Here is a 21,913-nt window from a genome sequence, read left to right as displayed (position 1 = left end):
TGGTTTTCCACCTATCTGAATTAACTCCTCTGCCCAGCAGAAAGGTAGGGTTCCTGTACAGAACACCCACTTGCTTAGGCATTTCAGGCAGGCTGAGAACCCCAATGGTCTGCAGGCCACAGTCTGCAGGTCAGAGAACAAAAAACAGGGAAGCTATGGCATGGAAAATGCCACTACTGCCAATTGTTTCAAGAGCCTTACAGCCAGAAACTGCAACTGTGGATCTACCTCCAGAGGGAAAAATAAAAAACCAAAAATCTTAAAAAAAACCCCAAAGTCAGAAAATAGTATAATGGGCAAAACTTTTATGACTCCTCTGTCATGTAAAACAAACACTGTCACAGATTTTAATTTAAGGTAACTCAAACATTGCTACACCCTAAAGATTTGTTCATGGGCTGCTTTTCAATGCAGGGTAAGGAGGAAAGGGTTGCTGAGCAGACCAGCAACTAGCAAAACTCTGCTAAAAGCACAGCTGTGAAGTTTAAACACGTGAAAGTTAAGGGTCTAAATCACCTAGTTAACCAGGAACATCTACTCTCCTTCAGGCAGGCAAAGGGATAGTGACTGGGCTCTATGTGGCATTTCAAGGGCAGAAGTTGCTCTTGATTCCAGTGTCTGCCAGTCCTGCTCAGATAGATGTCCCTTACCCCAGGACTTGTACATGTGAAATGCATGCTTCAGCACAAGAGCTGCGACTCAAGCACACTATTTGGTGCAGGCAGGGTGCTGTGGGTGGGTCTTTATTTGCATGACTGATCAGGGTTTTTTTACACTAAAACTGGTTTACAGGAGCCAGCAATCAAGTCAGAAGTTTGCACTCTGCTCTTCAGGAGAATCCCACTCATTTGTTTGAAATACTGAGTGGAAACCAATTCCTCAACCCCATCATATAGGTAATTTCTAAATGGGAATCTGTGATTTATACCACTATCCTCTGAAATGATGCTACCACCACCAGAAAGCCAAAGTATACATCCAAAATGAGCAATCCTCAACTTGGTGACAAAAGAAGGATCTTCCCTTAGTGAGAAGCCTTCTGTTAGCTACCTGCAGGTAACGTGAAGGTCACAAGGTCAGTCAGGAAATAGCAAGCAAAGTCTCCCTTCCGCTGATGAAGAGATGCAGCGATTTCACGACGAATCTGTTCTGTGACCTCTGGGCACACCATGGCAGGGATGCACTTTGCTGCGTGTTGTGACACCTGTAACATAAGAGTTACAGCCCTCAGCATCATTTCTAGTCAAACATGAAGTCTCAGGAATGATAACCACCAGCAGAGAGGCTTTTGATAGCAAGTAACACAGGAGGTGTAACGGTTAGTATGCTGCAAGGTTAAATGAATTCCTGCCTCTCATTGGTCATGCAGCTGGTAACAAAGGTAGTTTAAAATTCTTGAAATCAAGTAAGTAAATTAACACATGACCACTTCCAATAGGAAAAATATATATATATGTAACAGGTAGCAATAGTAAACATGCTGCAAAAGTTATGCATGTGCCCAGTCTACATTCAACAAAGAACATCATTACTGCAGCACATCAGAGTTTCCTACAAAGAATCTTCTCAAAAACTACTAAGCTAAGACACTTCAATTCTTCCAGATTCAAATCACTGCTGACAGAAGGAACTCTGTCTGTGGTACAGGTCAAGTGATGCAGGGATGACACTGGGTGTATATATATAAAGATGTGCGTTTTCACTAGTTAATATCCTAGCAAGGGGAAGTACCACTACTAAGCATTTACACAAACGGTATGTTGAGTAAGTACTCCTAGGAACTGAAACATCACCAAACAGAAAAATAAATCTGTTAGTATTTCAGCAAATCAACTGGTTTTTAGATGTGTAACTCCATCCACCCCATAGCTGTGTAAGCGGCTACTGGTATTAGCCACGTATAAATAGATACTCTTCTCAAGGCTCTAGCTACATTTGTCTTCCTTCATTTGTTTAATCACTTGACTCCATGCATTCCCATCATTGTTATGGGCTTCTCCATGCTACTTTTGTCAGGAACAAGCACTTTCACAACCACATTAAGCCGCAGAAGAGCAAAGGAGGCAGAATAAAGGAGGGGCAGATGCAAAATTTAAAAAAAAATATAACTCTGGTCAGGTAAAGAACCAGAAGTCTGAGATGACAGAAACAGACAAAAAAAAGGTCACAGAATACCTTATGGGACTTAGTAAGAGGGCAAAGATGACCATAACTGAGATGCACCACACAAAAACACAGAAGGAAGTGGTACAGGCAAGAGAAGGGGGACCACAGAGAGGAAACGACCAGTCTATAACATGGGCTAAGAGCAGAAAAAATGCAGCACTTTTGCAAAGCAAGACATTTCCCTGTCTCTAGAAGAGAAGCTCCCACAGAAGCCAGGGAAGAAAGACCAGGTAGACTTATTCATTAACAAAACTCAGGAAAAAAAAGTCTACACTATCATTAATTGCAGTGGTTTGCTCTCAGGCCATTTCCTCTCCCCACCCAAAGCACAGGAAGGCTCACAATAGCTTACTTCCACCACCAGTAAGGTCAGAACGGGTGCCAAAACTCCTCATTAATGAGGCAACCAAACGTCCTCAAGACCACCCCATACACAGAGTCTTAAAGGACTGGCTTCTTAAGGAGGAGCATCAAAGGCACAAGGCAGCAACTCATGGATCTGAACAATTTTAGCCTCTATCTTCTAGCCAATAAAGTTGCATGTCACCAGCTGCAGACCGTGGTACAGTTACATAAGGTTCCTATTCAGGCTGTGCAGGGGCCAAAGGCACTCACCTCTGTGAGCAGGATGGCCAGCATATCCTGTCTCTGAAAGCGTATCGCCAGGTGCACCAGCGTGTACCCCACGTCAAAAGCCGAAGGGCGATTCAGCAGGCGAACTTCATCTGCAGTAAGCTGGCGGGCAATGTCTCCTCCTGATGACTTGTAAGCTTCCACAGCAGCCAAGTCACCTTCTACAACTCCTGAAGGCAAAATACAACATAAAAATATCCTTTACACTAGTGAACGAGCCATTCTAGATCAAGCTATTGTAATTAACACAGTTCATCTCTATTCCAGTAGAGACCTAACATACAAAGATCAACTGATGCCAAGATCAATATTTAAACTGAAGACTACAACATATTTACACTTACCTCCTAGACCATTTCCAAAAGCCAAACCAGTTGGAAGATACAGCAGATCAAAAGCCAACTGCAAAGAGATGCTGATGAAATAACTAGCATTACTTACTAGTGTTTGATTTGATCAGAAGTACTGAGGGAAAGCCAGTCATTCACAGGACAGAGATGAGTTTGATTATTACATCCTCCCTTTAAGTTCATCTGAAAACAAACTACTGAATCTAAGAAACAGACCTCAAGAGGGTTTTGGAATTTTTTTTCCCCAAACATGGTTTAAAACAATGTTGTAGAGGGTACAGAGCAGCAAAGTTCTCTTCAGCCCACCATCTCTGCTACTAAACTTACAGAGTTATCATTCAGGGTGCTGTATTAAAGAAGTTACACACATAGGCTGTGTGTACTTTCTAGAGGAAGGTGGGGGAGCACTAATGTCTTCTAGAAATCTCTAACTTCTGTACCAGGTTTCATATCCAGACTGTTCATGATGAAAGCATTCCTCAGCTGCAACTATCAAAACACACCACCAACAAGGTGTGGTGGTGGTGGTATCTTTAACAGTACCAGTTCCAATGTAAGACTTCCTAAATTTAGAAATTCCTTCAATTCTGAAGGATCCATTGTAGACATCCACTTCCTAAGGGAACCATGTAATGCTAAACTGAGGAAAGAGAAGAGTCATCTCCGAGCCACCGTTAACAGAAGTAAATAGAATACTTCCAATTGACTGCTGAGGAGCAGCTGAAGAGCACAGATCACAGAGACAAGACAACCCTCTCCCCAGTTTTTCTGTAGCTACACCTTCCTGCCAACTCCCAGGAGTCAGCAGCTGAGCAGAGGCCACGAGGCTGGAAACTGAGGCTTAAGTCCATCCTTCACTCAATTTGCTTGCTAACACTCCAAAAGTGATCAGACTTGCTCAGGGCACTCGCTCCTCTTCAGGTGTAAGATTCAGACAGCAGAAAAAAAAAGACTAAAAGATACAAATACAACAACAAGAAAACAAACAAAAATCCCCACCAAGTCCAGAAAACCCAGCACAAACTGAACTGCCTACTATCAGGGAAGCACAGTGACTGCTGGGTCGCTGGTTAATCCAGGATTTAGGAAAGCATTCTGAGCTCTGCCAAGAAGTCTTATCATTTCCAATGCTGAGATTACAAAGCTTTCAGAAGCAGCACAGGGGGAGGAAAGGGATGGATTATCAGTGCAAGACATTTGCCTACGAAGTTATCAGCTCTGCTTAACAAGCCTCTACAAATCAGAGTTACGATTATTCATTTCAACAGTGGTGTAAACAGAGAAGTTCCAGAACACAAACTGCACTGCACATTTGAGTCATACAACATCTACACATCCACTGAGGCCTCCAGAGTCCTACCAGGGCGGAATGAAAACAATACAGGACAGCAATCTCTCTGGTTTCTGATGTATGCTTCTGGCCTGCTCACACAGGAAGACATTCACATTCCACTCCAGCATTGATGTCTCATTCTACTTAAGTACCTGCCTGTCTGCTCACCCCAGATGAGTTAAAGAACTAGTCAGACAAGGGTGATGTCTTTCTGGTTTGGCTCTCATTCCATAGGGGTTAGAACTTTACTGATGGAAAAACCACTGTCTTTGAAATAAAGGAGCTCCTAGAGATGGAGAAGAGCTACTTCAAGGAAGGGAAATAACAATCAGAAATTCATTGATTAAAGTTCCACGACATTCTCCATCAAAGGAATAGAGGATGTGACCAGCACAGCTGTGCCCCTGTTGCAATGTTTCCACCTGGGTGGAACTAAAGCCTGCTGAAGCAAAAGGCACAGTGTTGTCAATATGTGCTGTACCCATAACAGGAATGCCAAGTGTGGCACTGAATTTTCACACCATCACGTCTATGTCACTGATAAGGCAATGCCAAGGCTGCTCGTGATACCTCATTCCAACCCAACGCAGCCAGCTGACTTGCTGGAGGGGTTTTTGGTGTAGATATGTATGCACACACAGATATCAAAGTCAGACAATGTCTCATGACCTGCCCTCTTAAAACAAGTTATACGACAGCTTCAATACATCACCTGTTAGCAAACCCAAGAATCCCCAGGGGATGAAATATCATGATAGAAGAGCAGATTCTTTGCTGTCTTGTGACACCCTTGATTTTTTAGTTATTATAGTAATTTAGGAAAGACATCTTAAAGAGTGATAACCACTTCATACCCTTTTATATCTTAAACATTTCTGTTGATACAGGAAGGAGTCCTGTTCCTATATCTGTACCTTCACATCACCCAATGGCAAACACACCAAAACCCACCCAAAATTGGGGTGGCTACCCTTACAACCCAAATACCCCAGACCAATTTCAAAACATCCCAAAAACAATCTTTCAATGACAGATAATCAGACCCAAATAATGGTATTCACAGTTGAACAGTATAACACAGTTCCAGTCAGCCAGCCCATCCATACACACTGCAAGCAGCAGATGCTACTACAGCCATAACTCAGCGCAGGGTCAATTCATATTTGTAATTATTCTTTTAATCCCTCACTCTCAGCTCCTAAGGCAACTTATTATCATCATCCCACTCTTAAGCAAAGCAAGAGCTGAGGTCTAGGACGGATGCTGGGAGGCAGTCACGTGAGGTTTGGCAATGCCTTCCAGCACTAACTACTACAAGCTGCAGGAAGGATCCAAACCAGTGACATGTGCTGTGTGCAGTACTGCCAGTTCTTGATGTTTATTCCCACGTCTTGCAATACTTGACATTCCTAAAAAGTCTCATGTCCCAGAATTAATTACTAAAATCATTATATAAGCTGCCATTTAAAAAGTACATTCCTAAACCTCGCTGAGGTTTAAGCTAAAGATCAATATGTTCATCAAAACAAGGCAAACCACACCTGCTCTCCAGGCCTTATTTAAAAAAAACAGAGACTGTAAATGTGTTTTAGGTATGGGGCTGGCAGCACTGCATCTGGAAGTGAAAAACCAGTGATGGTATGCTGAATGACACATCAAACCAGCAGTTACAGCTCATGGATTGGTGGTGATGTGCTCACGGGTTTGCATCATAACTGGTCACCCTCCATCCCTTGACCCAAACAGCCAAGTGACTGCTTGGGGTGAGGGGAAAGCTAAAAATAGCATCAGGAAAGTTTTAGATCAAGTTCAGACAAGATAAGTTCTGCATAAGCTGATTTGTAACTGAGTCTCAATAGATAAACATGACACCAAAAAAAGTTAACCATACAGAGTTGTTTGTTTGGGGTTTTTTGGGGTTGGTTTTTTTGCACACAGAGCACTTGACAAGTATTTCCTTCTAAGAAGCTTCCTCTTGCAAACCTGCTGTAGCATCTGGTGCTAACTGCACTGAAATCCTGTGACCAGAGTACCCCAAAGCACTGCTGCAGCCCCCAGAATCTGTGATCATTACAAACCTCCTTGGCCCCTCTTAGCCACACCAGTAAAACTGCCAATTTCTCTTTTCTTGTTTTCAGCTGCTTCAAAAGAACAGGGAAAAAAGACTCCTTATGGCCCATCAGGTGCCAGCCTGCTTGCAGCACCAGGCAATACAATCCAAAGCTGAGCAAAAGCATAGTAGTAACAGGCACACTGCCAGAAATCTGAACCAGAAGACACAAACCTTGCCCCAAATCTACGGGGTCAGGTTGCCTCCACACAACTGCCTACAATTCCTAAATGCAGTATCACCACTCCAAAAATGAGGTCTTAATATCTTTTATTGACAATAGGAGGCACACGCCTACAATGGCTCTGATTTCTGACAAATGAATGAGAGCCTCCAATTCATTAAGCCTATTTAAACAAAGCATGACAAAACACTATTTACAAGAAGTATCACAGAAATATTTACTGACGTTAGAATTCACTACATTTCATACCACACAAGTGCCTGATTACTGACACAAGCAGTCTTTGAATCGTGTTTTGAGAGGGTGCTGTGCCAGTTGGATGGTTCCCCACTGACACCCACTGCATTCCTCAGACTGCTAAAATGTCACAAGGAAGAGTGGCATTTGCCTGAAGATTGTCCCCACAGTGCCTGCCAGCGCTCCAGCAGCTACACCTCTTGGGAGGGCACAGGTCCCATGAGTTACAGGAGCGACACAAACAGAATCCTTGTGACTCTGTGGCTACTTCTGACCCACAGCAAGACCAGCTTGGCTTTAAAATCAACTCCAGAAACATTAGGTTGGTGTGGTGACTGAAGGCACCAGCCTGTGTGTCTCCCCTCAATAAGTCTCACATTGCTTAATGCACAAGCAGCTGACTACAGCCACACATCCAAAGTGACAGGACAGAGCACCAAATGCTGCACCCCAGTCCTGAGAAAACACAAGTGCAAGTTAACAGTCTGTGTTTACAGGCTCCACTGTGTCCCATCCACAATTCAGGCATTTGCTCTGTCTGAAAACTGCCTTTCATGGCACGGGGAGCATCTTCCTCATCAGGTATCAGACCTTACCTTTGCTTTTATTTAATAAGCCTGTAGTTAGCCCAGCTACCAAAACCACACTACTGATGCTACTGAATTCAACATTCATTCTTGTTCTGTTATCAGAAGAATATTCATAGGTTCAGTAGCTAAGCAAACCTGGAAAACACCCAGGACCTTGCAAGCATATCTAGAAAACACAACCCTGTTTGCCCTCACTGCAGGGTTTCAGTGACTCCAGGACAGCCGGATGCAGAAGTTCCCAGAGAAAACACAGTAGCAGCAGCCTTTATTTACCCCACAATCTCTCTGATAGCTGTGGAGCACACTGGCTGGCACAACCTTCAAGTGAACTAGGGAAGTGTTTCTGAACAGACTGAACAGCTCTGCCATTTATTGCTGGGACAGCAGACGGGCTGGGGGAGACAAACTGGGCAGCAGCATCGCCTTCGCCCCTCAGGACACGGGCACGCCAGCTCCACAAACAGCTCCCCACAGCAGCAAGGTTTCAGTAAGGCAGAGAGACTAAAAGCAAGTGAGGACAGTAACAACCCTCACTTCAAACACATTTGCTGTCGATTTAGCTATGGGTTCCTCAGTGATACCTCTGTTAACCTGATGTGGAGGTGAACGAGCAGTTGCAGAGCAGCAGCAGCAGGTCAGCCAGCCTGCAGTAAGCTTCTGGCCCTCAAAACCCCTCTCAAAGCATCACGGTGTTAAGAGGCACAGACACAGCCCTGTATGTACTACAGGGCAGGCATTCCAAGCCTTGGAAGGCTGAGCAGGACTAAGCTGAAGTGAAACAAGCAAAAGCAAAGAGAATTCATTTCAGTGATACACCCGCTAAAACAAATACAATTTTGCTAAATTAGTAAAGATGGCTGTTAAGATCAAAATAGCTAAAGAACAAGCCAAAGGTCTGAGATTTCTTTGATTCAAGGAGGTAGAAATGCTACAGTACACAACGTGTTCTCAGATTTGAGTAGACTACAAAAGGAAACACTTCATCTCAAGGAGGTCATTGTGCCTCAGATGTGGGACGATTGTAATAATCAACTTCACTATTCCTTGAGCTGCTGGGTAACAGGAGGCAAATTTCTCAACCAACCAACATCCACCAGATCAGAAACTTGGGAGCCCTGGGCCACTTCTGCTACAGATACAATCACAAGTGGTCTACACCACATGCATGCTCTCCTGCACTCACCTACAGACCCATCCCAAGATTGGTTTACGTGCCAAGCTGACCTTTCAGCAAGTGAGGTACTACCAGGTGATCCATAAAGCCTATTTCTGACACTTCTTAAAAATCCTACTGGTCCTCCAACACTAAGAGTGCTGAGGAGCTGTGGTCTGACCACACAAGTCGGATTCTCTGGAGCTCAGCCCTTGCTTTCCTCCAACTATACACCAGGGGTGCATCAAGTGGCCATAAAGTTTTAGTATCATTTTAGTATCATTTTGGCATTCTGAGCACCAAAACCTGTCAGTCTGAGAAGAATTTCTCCTTGGAGGAAGAAGTCTAAGTCTTCTGCAAGCAAACCTGACACATCAATTAATACAAAAGATGATTGTCTGAAAAACCTGTATGGGCTTCTAACCACACCCTTCAGTCCATTCTCCTCTTTCATTTCCAGGACCTCCCTTGTTAGTATTAGCACACAGTTAACAGCAGATCACTCTCAAGGTAAGGGCAGCCTGAGACAGAACCTTCTGAATACTGAAGTTTTTACTTTCTTCAAACCCAGCACCTTGCATCACCCTACAATGTAGCTGACTTCAAAGGCAATGTTTACCTTGATCTTGAAGCCATCCAACACATGACTGTACAACTACCACCTACTCTTCTTCCCAAGCAAGCAGCTCTCACCCTTACATACAGTTCATGTAGTGTATTTCTGAGATACCATTTCAAGACAAAGCAGCATACATGTAAGAAGAACTGCTGAAAGATGTCCTTATCCCCTGTCCCACCTCTCAGAGGTATCCACACCCCTTGTCACATTAACAGATGACCAGATAACCCAGTAGGGTTGCACTCTTAAAGGGAGGCTGGGCAGTGGTAAATCATGACTGACAAAGCTAGCCATCAGTGCTTCCACATCAAATTTAACTATTTTTTACCTTGATTCAATCGTTTTTAGCCCCAAATATTGCTCAGCATTTAAAAATAAGTAGTCAAGAGACCAAAATAAAAGCATGTTTCAGGAGTTAAGATACACACACAGTCATCTACTCTGAAGGATTTGTACATGCATGTAAAGGACTTTGGATGGATGTATAGGGCACAGATAACACTACAACAAGATTTCTTATCCAGGTGAAAGCTGTAAGCTTAGATCCTTACCTGGCATAGCACACAGACATGCCAACTCACACTTCCCAGTATCAGAGGGACAAAGGAAGGAGGCCAGGCTGTACAGCTCTCATCAGGGACTGCTGCCCCCCATCCATCCCAACAGGCACTGTCTGCTGCATTTAGCCAAAGCCAGCGTGGCAGGTATCCCCTGCCAGCAACCAATTCCTGCTACACATCCCCTGACAGCTCAAGCTACCCTAAGCTGACATCAGCAAGGCAGGGTGCATGACCCCTCCGGGCCTCCAGCAGCTTTTCCCACCCATACACTTCCCACTCCCTTACTAGAGCACAAACCACAGCAGCAGGGTTTAGCTCTACCACGGGTGTGATGAGGAAACCAGACAGGGTTTCAGCAAAACAAACAAACACACTAACCACAAAACACCCCATAATCGAGCTCAATGAGTTTCATTTTTAGCAACACTCATTTCCAGTCACATTTCATTGTGCACTGGCAGGCAGTCACATGAGGAGGACAGAAACAAGCAGCTAGCAGGGCTGTGGTGGTGGCAGTGTCAGCTGAAAGCACCTTGGTCTGTCAGTGCCTTCAGACTGCCTTTACTGACAGCACAGAGCCACATGTTCTGTGAGACACAGATGAGGAGGTGGCCTCCATCCTCCTGCAGCTGAGGAGCACTCTGGGACACTGCCCAGGCAGCTTCATACCTAAACTGGGACAGACCATTTGGGTAACACATTGGGCAAGATTTCAGAAAACTGAAGGGAGAAAAGGACAGAGGGGGAGAAAAAAAAAACAACCCCTGTAAGAGAGATAAAGTAGTTGACAAAGAAAAAACTGAGCAGACACATATGTAGGAATACCAGGAATGAACTAACAGTCCTTTTAAGGATGTACTGCACAATAAGATTCATTACAGATTGCTCTAAATATTTTGGATTTGTTTAAGAAACACACTCTGAGTTGTTTCTTTCACACAGCTAAGAGGAATGTGTGTGTCGACTTGGTTTTGGAGCCACCATCCCCAGCCTGGGAAGTCTGGCCCATGATGGCAGCATACTGACCTCAGCCCAAAGCAGAGCAAAATCCCTTGCAGCAGTTAATAAGCAGGATTGAAGCAGAAAAGTGGAGAAGAAACAGAGTTTACTCAACCTGTAGGCTACAGTTCAAGCTCAGGAGTTGATGAGACAACCCAAGAGTCCTCGGCAGTGCCTGCATCAACCATGCTCTGCCAGCACCACTGCAGAACCCAGCCCTGAAGTGTCAGGAGATGGAATGCTTCAGCAAGTCCTGAACCATAAGCCCTGAGCAAACTCTGAATGCTGGAAAGGTTTTATAGCCCTGACTACCTTCACCTGTCTGCACTACTTCAACCCACAGTCAGCTATAACCAGCTTCACCAGGACCCACAGCAGCACAGCTCTGCTTACACATCCAATTCCTGAAGCCCCACGTGCCACCAAGCCTCTCACAGCCTCTCTGGCGTAGATACCATGAGTTACAGACAAGCTCTGCTGTATTTTAAATACGTATTAGTTCCCACCCCCCCAAGAAATGGGCATCACCTTGGACTTCACATTAACCTTGCACTAGCACAGCAGAAAGCACTGGTGTCCTTGCAGAAGCCGTTTATAATTTCTTGCTGTAATTCATATTGGTGCTTGTAGCAAGTCATGCTATTCAGCAGCCATACTTCTGGCTGTTCTGCCTCGATTTTAATAAATTTTAAAATTATTTCAATCAGTTCTAAAATTCCATCCTTTTGAGAAAGTGCCATTTGACAGATACATCCACTGCTGCAAAAGCTAAGTAACAAAAATAACACTCAAGTACATTTACTTGCGGGGTTTGAAAGGGGAAATGCCACTAATCTTGATTTGGGAAGAATACCCTCCATCAAGGAAACTATTCATGCTGAAAGGCAAGAGCTGCACTCCTCACAGTCTGTACAGCCTAGATTTGAGAGGAACCCTTGATGGAGTATTTATTTACTGAGATGGGTAGAGCATTAACAGGTGTCTCCAATGAAGCAAAACCACCCACAAACATGCACACACAGGTACCTCTCAACCCACACAAGACACACATCTACCTTCGTGTTTCAGCTAAAAGAACAAGTGGAAAACAACAGTCTGATACATGTTTTTACATTTACTGTTGAGTTTCATTGTCTAGTAAGAAATATTTTATACTAGACTGGAGATGAGAAGCAGTTCAAGTAAACAGATGTCCTAAAGCATCAAGCATTTTCCTTGGTACCTTCTGAAAGATAGTATCTTCTAGGAGAAAAGAAAATAACTAGTCTGCCAAGAATTACTCCTACTCCTCTAATCCTTATTTTTAACTTCAGGGAAAGCTACACTTTGTACATCCAAAAGCTTTAAATTGATCTTACGTGGGAGAGATGCAGCAACTCAAAGCAAATGGACCCTCCACACAAGCGACCGAGCTCAGATTTGGAGGTGTGCAGGCTGAAGCTCCCAAACCCTACCAAGCCATCACCTGTCAGCCTATGGTAACAGGCTACACACCAACTCTTACTCCACCAATTTTCACAAGCTTACTTGACACTTAACAGGAACTTGTCCCATTTTATAACTGGGTTTGGCTAAGGATTGACAAGTGTTCAGCTCAGCTGAAAGTTCAAGCGTTGACTCACTACATCACAGGAACTCAGTTGACCTCAATGTTAAGAGCAAATGCTTTGGGTACAATTGTCCAACTGGTAGTTAAATTGCTTTAAATGTCACACTAAGACAACAAACCAACCAGCACAGGTGGGGTTTATTGCTTTTAAAATTACTGGTTAAAGTGGTATACCTTTCCACTACAGACAGGCTCTGCAAAACACCCAGAGACAAACCACATGAGAATCTGGGTGGTTTTCAATCAATCTTCATAAGGTTATTCCTGCCACAAGGAATATTTGGAAATAGTATTACAAATTCTGAAATGAAGAATTGGTAATTAAAAGCTTTGGGTTGCTGGTATTCCCCCCCTCCCCTGGTTAAAATGTTGAATTATAGTGATTTAAGTTAGAGAAAGGAATCCATGACATTTTTTGGCATAACAGTAATAAAATTATCAGTGCACAACTCTATTTGCATTCTGGCTTTCTCATTGAAATCCCTCCAATACACCTTCAACCTACTTTAATTTTAAAAGAAACATCATTATTGACTTCAGTTTCTTTGAATGCAGTTTTGAGTTTCACGTACAACCATCTAGTCACAAGCAGCACTTTCAAAACTCACACATATAAACACAGCCATTCCCACACAATTAAATCTGGAAGTGTGAAATATTATAAGTAACACTGGAATAGTAAAAAAAAAAATCATCATTTTTTGAAAAGCAGAGGGGAAAAAAATACCCTAATATTTAAGACAATTGCTTTGAGAATGTAAGGTAAGGTGCTTGTAAGGCACAGGAATGGCATCCAATAATATTGACTTGGGGTGTTTGATAATTTACAAAGTGCCACACAATTTCAGTTGCTTCATTTTGGAAGGAAAAAAGCAGTGTATCTGCTACCAGGTAAGGAGCTGAAGGTCTCAGGAAATCCTGAGGCATCTAACTACTTTCAAAAATAAACTACTTATTAGCTCAGGGAAAACAAACCCACAATACCCAAAAAGAACATTTACACCTGATGAAATATATTAAATAGGAGTTCCACAAAGTAGCTTTTCAGTAGTAACAACCATGAAGTGACTGCAGGAGACGTTAAGGAACAGTATGAGACATACTAGTAGTGCTAGAGTTTCAAATGAAGTGTTTTACTCTATAAATAGTTGTGTATTTCAAGTGTTTAGCCTGCTTGTATGCTAGGGCACGAGATATCTGCTTCTGGGAAGTTACAGCACAAAAGTTAACTCACAAGGTCAATAACTGAAGAAAACCCTGCTCTCACATGTCTCTGTTCTTTAACAGCATTGGGAGAATTATCCAGAATTTCCTTAGGAAAGCACTAAAATACAAAACAAAATTGGTATTTGATTTTTTTTTGAAGCAGTTGACTACAAAAATACTTTCAGAAAGCCTGTAAACATTTACAACACAGTAACTCTATTAATACAACATTATTACTTTCAAGGTCAGTATTACACATGCAGTTTCTTGGAGCTACATATTTTGGTGTTATTTTTAACATCTGACAGAGCATCTTGTACTGTTGCAAGCTCTACAGTGTTTACAAATACTCCCAAGCTGCAGCTGCTGATTCTACTAGCATATCTTGCCATAGCAAAAAGGAAGAGTAATATTAATTTCCCAGCCACAGCATATTTTACAGTACTACAAGCATTACATTGTGCTGTAGACTGGTTTTTGCAATCTTTCCACCTTCCAACAGCCACACAGAACAAGAGGATTTGGTTACAACGATATCCATTTCTACAAAAGGTCAATAAAGTCCAAGAGTAGTTGGGCAACACGTCTAACCCTGTTCAGACCATGGGTGAACCCTGCACCCTCTCTCAGCAGGTGCTATTTCAGGAACTTCGACATTTAGGTTTAGTTTTTAAAAATAAAGCACAGAGATTAAGAAAAGCACTTTCAGAAGCTTTCAAAAAGAAATCTTCAAAACCTAAATCTTGTGTAGCTCCAGGCCTGGAGGTTGGTGGCCCTGCCTGTGGCAGGGGGGTTGGAGCTCTATGATCCTTGGGGTCCCTTCCAACCCAGACCATTCTATGATTCTATGATTCTAAGTTTCCATTTTAACCCTTCATTCTCCCAAAGTAACCAACCACAGGCATAGCAGTATAAGGTAGCAGCAAACAACTTACCAACACAAGCATTTAGAAACAGCCAGTCAGTCTTTTTCATTCTGTTTTTTATTTGCTTTAGTTTTTTGAAGTCAACTTCAAGTTCTTCCTTGCTGCCAACAGCTCCAGCCAACTCGATTCTTTGGAAGTCCATTTTCACATCGGATTCACGTTTGGTGGTAGGTGGAGATCTTCTTTGGCTATTACCACTACTACAGCTTCCCCTCCATCGAGCTCGGTCTTGCTCGTTTATGATGGAAGAAGTCTCTTCTGTGTCTGCCAGTTCTATTGCTTCGATGTTGTTAGGTCTGGGATGATCACACACAACACACTTCCTGGCCTTCGCCCAGTTTTCGTATGTACAAACAGAACAAGTCCAGTGCTGAGCCCTTGTGTTTAGTTTGTTTCTGTCATTATACTCCTCACACGGATCAACAGAAAAAGGGACCGGTCTTGAACCAGAACCTGAAGACTGAGGAGACTCTGTGGGACTCCTGGTCCGACGCTGGGACAAGCACTGAGTACATCTTATCGCTCTTGGCCAGTTCAAGTACGTGCACATGTGGCACGACCATTTATTTGCACTTTCCATACTGTATGAGGATTTAACCCTTGGTCTTGCGCTAGAATCGGGACATATCAAAGGACTACTCCCTCCTTCAGTGCTTGTAGGATCCCAGTCCCTACCAATATCACTTGAACCACTTTTAAATGGGTCTTCTGTGATAATCGTTCCACTAGGTCTCTGAGCACGACACATGGTGCATTTGATTGCAGATGGCCAGTTTTCGTATGTACAATACTCACAAGCCCATTTAATTCCACGCTCTGTCATCATGCACTTCTTGAAATGAACTGTGTCAGGCAGAAAGCTAAGTAATCAGAATACATCATTAGTACACAATGGTTGCATAGGAGCTCTGTTTCAAAACAAAACAAAAAAAGAACAAGAACAAAAAACAAAGAGATTTAACCCAGTTGATATGTACCACATCAAATACAAAAATCAGGCTAAGTAATCACACAATCCTTTTTACTCCAACATTTGTTGGAGAAAAACACTTTGGAAAGGATAAAACTTGAGCCAACAGCATTTGAAATGCAGAATTTTGGATTTCTTAGTGCAGAAATTCAGTCCTGTGTTTCTGGAATTTCTTAAATTTGAACAGAGGCTTCCAAAACAAGTTCACAAGGCAGATAAACTTTAAGCACAGAGAATACTGGAAAAACTACCAGTATGGCTACAGAAACAAGTCACAAAATATTAAATTATTGAAATAAAACTCAATATGAATACAGCAGTACACGAAGGAACACAAAGCCTAGATCCCATGAGGTCTACTGCAAGACTTCACAGGATTTGGAAGGAAGGCGCATAGTAGTTGGGCAGTTACACAATGAGTAAGAAGTTCTTTTGGAAAAGTAGGGTGTAGGAGTTTACGTCAGATGCATACATTTGAATATTTTATACATGTGCTTAACTGAGAGAAGGCCTTGATTGGCCATCACTCCTAAGAGTAGCATCATGAAATTAAAACACCACCTAGAAGCAGGCACAAGCTGTGTGTGTTGACAAGCTAGCATAGTATTTACATTCTACCAATCCAGATTTCAATCCGATTTCAACTCACTTTTTCTCTAATGAAGAGGTGATTCTGTCTTCATTCTGGCTCAGACCTTTTCCTCAGACTGCCAAATACGAAGGATGAGCCTAAGCAGATAACTATTCCTGTAAACAGAATGAAAACAGACTCATTACAGCTCTCCTACTGGACCTGAGTAATCAGAAAGTTAATAATTAAATGCCACACCTATTCTGAACCCAATTTACTTGTTCAAACTCAATCATGACCAGCTGAGACTAACATACAGGCTCGTTAAAATAACCCAATATTTATAAAGAACAAGTCGCCACATAAGTTACTGCTCTGCTGAAGTGAAAGAACTAGATCCAAGCAATGCCAAGTTCACACCACCACTGCTATAAACACTCTTACTGCAATCTGAAACTTGGGATGGGGAAGGGAAAAAGAGCTTTGATACCCTCCAGTTTGCGTAAAGGGCGTAATACAGGGAAAGGGTGAGGCAAGTAGATAAAGGACAAGTAGAAAAATATATCCAGTCTATTTCCTCCCTTCCCCCAGCAGCCTTACCCAACACGCAAGGCTCAATCAGGTGCTATTTTTAAGCATGCAGAACTGTCCAAAGTAAAAATCTGTCATCTCAACTGACCGACTCATCCTCCTTCGTCATTCTGCAGCTCTCCTGGCTAACAGAACCACCCCGAGTCTAGTGAACAGAAGCTCAAGGGGTTACACAACAGGACTGAATTCAAAACCAGACACATCCAACTAAAAATTAGCTTATACCTGTTCTCCAGTCAGGAAGTGATTTGCGAGTCGGTACATTCTCCAGTAGAATCCCTTCACACACACACACCTTGCTCTCCCAAGGCCCAGCTAAATGTCTGCTTTGATCTGTCACCCTTATTCTCACTAACCAGGGATTCCAGCACAGAGTGTAGGGTTTTTTCCAACAGGCTGACTCTGATCTATTCACCAGATCAGGTGGCTGCATGAATGAGGGGCTATCGCATGGCCAGGACAGAGGAGAGGGCAGGACTATCCTTTTCAGCAGCAATCCATATTTATGCTGCCTGAAAGCAGATGAGCAATCAGGAACACATAGAGCTTTCTCATAAAGCCCGGGTTCTAATATTACGTGTTTGGACAGCCTGCAGGGCACTTTACTCCCACCTATACGTTATAAAACTGTGTCAGACTGAGGAATGTGCTGAGAAGGCAATTAGACTTCCTACTGCTTCCCCTCCACTGCTCCTCATACACATCCAAGCCCATGCATAATGGGAAAAGAGGAGGAGATCACATTAGGGTGCCCATGTCTGTAAAAATGGAAGTGAGAAATACAGACGTATACACAAGAATACAAAGCCAACTTGATTTTACTAGAGGTGACTTCATAAAGACTTTTCAGAAACTTGGAGGAAAAACAGTTTCTCTACTCCATAAACAAACTAAAGCTTTGCTGAAACACCTCCTGCCCAAGTACACTATATGCTGGATTTATCTATTCCATTCGGTCACAGCTTCCACTCCCACCCCTACAGTAAGGGGGTTTTAATGACTTCCATGTTTGTTAATAAGCTTATTATCTTTATAAACATATTCTTGTTAGGCACTTAAAACACCCAAGGACAGTTTTCAGAAAAGAGAAGGAAATCCCACACCATCTGTGCCCTGCCAACAGCCACCAGAACCAGCAAGAACAGTTTCACTTGCTCTACAAAGGACAACCAGAAAGCAGCTGTCCAGATACTTCTGTGCCCAATAAAAGCTTGAGTCACTTCTACCCAAGCAGAAGCTGGCATGTTTTAAGTAGGTAATGCTTTCAATCAAAAGCTAGATCAGCATACAATGTGTGATGCAGCCCAAGAGGGATCTGTAACTGTAAATGGTCTCTTACCTGTCCTAGTTCGTAAAGCCTTAAACCCAGCAGTTCCCACTGCGAACAAATCCCAACCTACATTTGGGATGGGGCAAGAAAACAAAGCATCATCTGTTTTATTGATGTTAAGACTGGGAAAGGAGATTGCTGCTCAAGTTAGAAAGCTGCTGGCTGCAAAAGCAATCCAAACAAACACCGAGATGCTATTTATGAAACTAAGTAGCACAGTGCATGTGTCTTACAGAAAAGCTTTCACATATATCCCGAGATTAGGTTTTTAGCTGCAATTATTCTCTACGCTCCTTAAAAAGCTAGATGCTTTCAGACATAATTCTTAGAGAGCCTGAGTATCTGCAGCTTTGAGAGCCTCTGAGATATGAGCTCACTACCTCCAAACACGAGGCCTCAGGTTATTATGAAGAGTGTAAAAAGGCTCAACGGAGCAATGCAATTTCTCTTCTTTGATAGCTCTGCCAACACCCACTACAGCACTGCCAGATGGGGGAATTGAGTGCTTTCACTTATTAGAGTTGGTTTTTAATTCAGGTCTTGGTCTGATCACCATCCCAGGGACACCAGACCCATCTGATGTCCTGGTGACACAGGACCATCACCCAGCCACCCAACAGTTCAAGGCTTGTAAGGTTTTTTTAGAATTACTTCCCTGCCACTGCACTTCCAGGTTAACTTGCTATTTTAGATTCTTCACAGAGGAGAAGTAGAATGTTGTAGTAGCTCCTCTCTCAAAGAAACAGCACAGCAGCAACTGGGCTTCAGGTGCACACCCTGATGTCCAAAAAGCATGAGCAGACAAGAGAATAAAACCCAAAAAACACCAAAAAAGTTCTTATTGATCAATTTATACAGGGCACTAAGTACCTTCTGGACAGTAAACATTCAAGAGAATATACTGAATTCTGACAAATCTAGGATCAAAGGGGAAAAAAAAAATCTAAACATTATCAGACTACCTTTTTACTAAATAAAACCAGTCAGAAAGGTCACCTAGAACAACCAGGGATTTTTCTTTAGACTTGTTTTAAGAGCTTTACTCCTTCTAGGTGCATGGGAAAATACCAAATGGCACACTGGAGTAGGGAAGAAACAATGAGGTCCTCAAATAACGTCTGTACGTCAGGACATGTTACACTCCCCTCAGTTTTGTTATTCACTGTGTCCAGAAGTTATTTTTGCCTTTGGTTTAAACAAGGAGCAATATGGAGCTCCATTTCATTAAGCGATGAAGCTCTTCCCCACAAACAGGCCAGATGCTGATTTAGACCAGTATACAGTAGGATTTTTTGCTGGGATGGTTATGTCAGAAGCACATCTGTGCTGGCAGAAACCTTATGTAATTATACTGATCAAATCAGTGCTCCCACCTTGTTTTGCTCACGTGTACAGATTTTTGAACAAAGCTAATTGCATCTGTATTTAGAGGGGAAAAAAGGAATTTTGGTGTCATAGAATCACAGACTGGGCTGGGTTGGAAGGGACCCCAAGGATCACAGAGCTCCAACCCCCTGCCACAGGCAGGGACACCAACCTCCAGGCCTGGAGCTACACAAGGTTACCCAGGGCCCCATCCAACCTGGCCTTGAACACCCCCAGGGATGGGGCATCCACCCCCTCTCTGGGCAGCCTGTTCCAGCCCCTCACCACTCTCTCTGCAAAGAACTTCCCCCTAATATCTCATCTAAACCTTCCTTCCTTATCAACTTGATGTTTCAGCCAGACCTGCAAGGCAAGGTCTCCTTCCTCACAGTGTAACTGCCTCTTAGGCTGCTCCAAAGGAAAGACAGACTCATTTCTTTTTATTTTCAAACACTGAAGTGACTTTCCAGAGGAACAAAATAAGCAGAAGCATCTTGTTCTGAAAAACTGCAACTCAAGCAAGAGATCAAACAGCAGCACTTCACCGACGGGCTTCTTTATGTATGATCAAAGATGGCATAGCTAAATGCACATCTACCAGGAAAGTGTCTCAATCTGACAGCTGTAATTGCTCACTAACAGCTGGATAATGTTGCTGTGAAGTTTATACACCATGGACAAACAGCTTTTGACAAAGACTTGCCTATGATTAACCCTGCATAATTTGAGACACTCTCAGAAGCGTTCCCCCTTGTACATCACTACCTGAAGTTCTCTTCTGATTACACACACAAAACGAGCACACTTCAAAAACTCAGGTAGTTTGTACACAAATAATCTTTCTAATTAAAGCTGTAAAAGGGAAACCTGTTGAAGTCACACATCTGGATTATCACCTTAAACAGTTCTGATAAAACATGCAGGAGTCTGAATTCAGACAGTTGTAGCTGGTTTTGCTCTGTTAAACTGCAGAACATTTTGCAGCCATTCGATTTCTCTGTCTCCAAACAAATACATTTATAAACACCCCACTCTCTTCCTGACTCTACCCATGGCACCTTTTGATAGCTCATATAAGTTATACCAAGAGACTCAAAAAATTTGCCATTTTTTTCAATAGAGCCAGTAGAATGACCTAGAGGATAACATGTACACAACCTTAAACCAAAAAGGCCAGTTAGCTTCTTCCAAACTTGGTAACTCTCTGAAAACCTCCTCAGTCATCTCTTACATAAAAGACCTTGGTATTTAACTGCCTCAAATTCACTTTTTACCAGGGTCCCAGAACCTTTGTGTAGTGTATCACACTGTCAATTCACTTCAACAAAAACAACTTCTATTCTTAAATAACCTATTTGAAATCCATTGCCAAGTATTAAGAATTGATTTTCACATTAAATTTGCCTTCAGCTGGTTTTCTGAGGTGGAATTTTACTGACAATTTCTGCTCTTAACTTACTAAACTTACTTACTCACTCCACCTTCAACTACTCTTGCATGACTTCTCCCTCAAGAACTCAGGATAAACCTCAACAGATGAGAATATTAAAAGCCTAAAACTTGAACCTAACCTTCAAGGGTTTGAAGGGAACTAACAAATTCCATTGTTGTCTCTACAACTTGGTTCAAAAAACATTAAAGAACATTGACCTTGTCAATGGGACATCCAAATCGGAGCAGTGCTGAACCTCCAAGCTTCACATTAAGGGCAACAACCGTGTATTAAAATAAATCACTGCAAAGGCACAAATGCAGAGGTATTTTCTGTGTGAGCCTGAATACACCAAAGTGAGGAATTGAACAAGTAAGCACAGTTTGCTTTGGTTATTAGGACAGTTCTTTAAAAGGAACCGTCCCAAACAGGTCAGAGAAAAGGAGAAAACACTGCAACAGCTCACTAAAGAGCGTTGGAATAATTTTCCACGAGCTGCTGTATGAAGTGGGGGTTTTGCTTATGCAATTTCTATGTCTTTAACAGACACTAGCTGGCTATTTGCAGCACAGGCAGAAGGAACTGGGGTCAGGCTGCAGCACTCACTACAGAACGCAGAACCCTCTGCACTACAGACACAAAGCAAGAGCTACGTATTCAAACTACGTTATCCTTCCCATCCTCAGCCCAGGAGGAGCTCTGCACTCCAAACACACAAGGATCATCTCTGCTCCTCCAAGTAGCAGAGCTGTTGCTTTGCTTCCAGTAACAAGGATAACAGGAAGAATGTTGCTGTCTTGAGAGAGGCACCACGAGTTCAGATCAGCTCAAATCTCAGCTCTGTTCAAGAACAAATCGTTCCTACATAAATCACCACTATGACATTAATGGAAAAATGTTTTAGCTATAAACTTAGTTACATATGCATAAACTACTATGTTAAATGAGTTTTAACTTTTTTCTTCAAGTTTTTACAGCC

The 21,913-nt window shown here is 42.6% G+C and overlaps 1 protein-coding gene across 2 annotated transcripts in view; it reads right to left on the bottom strand.

The window, feature by feature from the left end:
- The window catches only part of ZRANB1 (zinc finger RANBP2-type containing 1), a 44,830-nt gene that overhangs the window by 15,432 nt on the left and 7,485 nt on the right, over nucleotides 1-21,913 (bottom strand). Inside the window, exons 2-5 of one of the 2 annotated variants that reach the window (XM_084264935.1) lie at nucleotides 16,295-16,392; nucleotides 14,685-15,535; nucleotides 2,782-2,969; nucleotides 1,051-1,204 (exon numbers count right to left, since the gene is read on the bottom strand). In XM_084264935.1, the coding sequence (XP_084121061.1) occupies nucleotides 1,051-1,204; nucleotides 2,782-2,969; nucleotides 14,685-15,501 (1,159 nt within the window). In that variant the 5' untranslated portion in view covers nucleotides 15,502-15,535; nucleotides 16,295-16,392. Of the gene's footprint in view, nucleotides 1-1,050; nucleotides 1,205-2,781; nucleotides 2,970-14,684; nucleotides 15,584-16,294; nucleotides 16,393-21,913 lie in introns of those variants that run through there. The other variant, XM_084264936.1, reaches the window with a different exon arrangement.

The sequence above is a fragment of the Gallinula chloropus genome, assembly GCF_964237585.1.
Source record: "Gallinula chloropus genome assembly, chromosome: 5".
NCBI classification, from domain to species: Eukaryota; Metazoa; Chordata; class Aves; order Gruiformes; family Rallidae; genus Gallinula; species Gallinula chloropus.
This window is presented reverse-complemented; position numbering and strand designations above follow the sequence as displayed.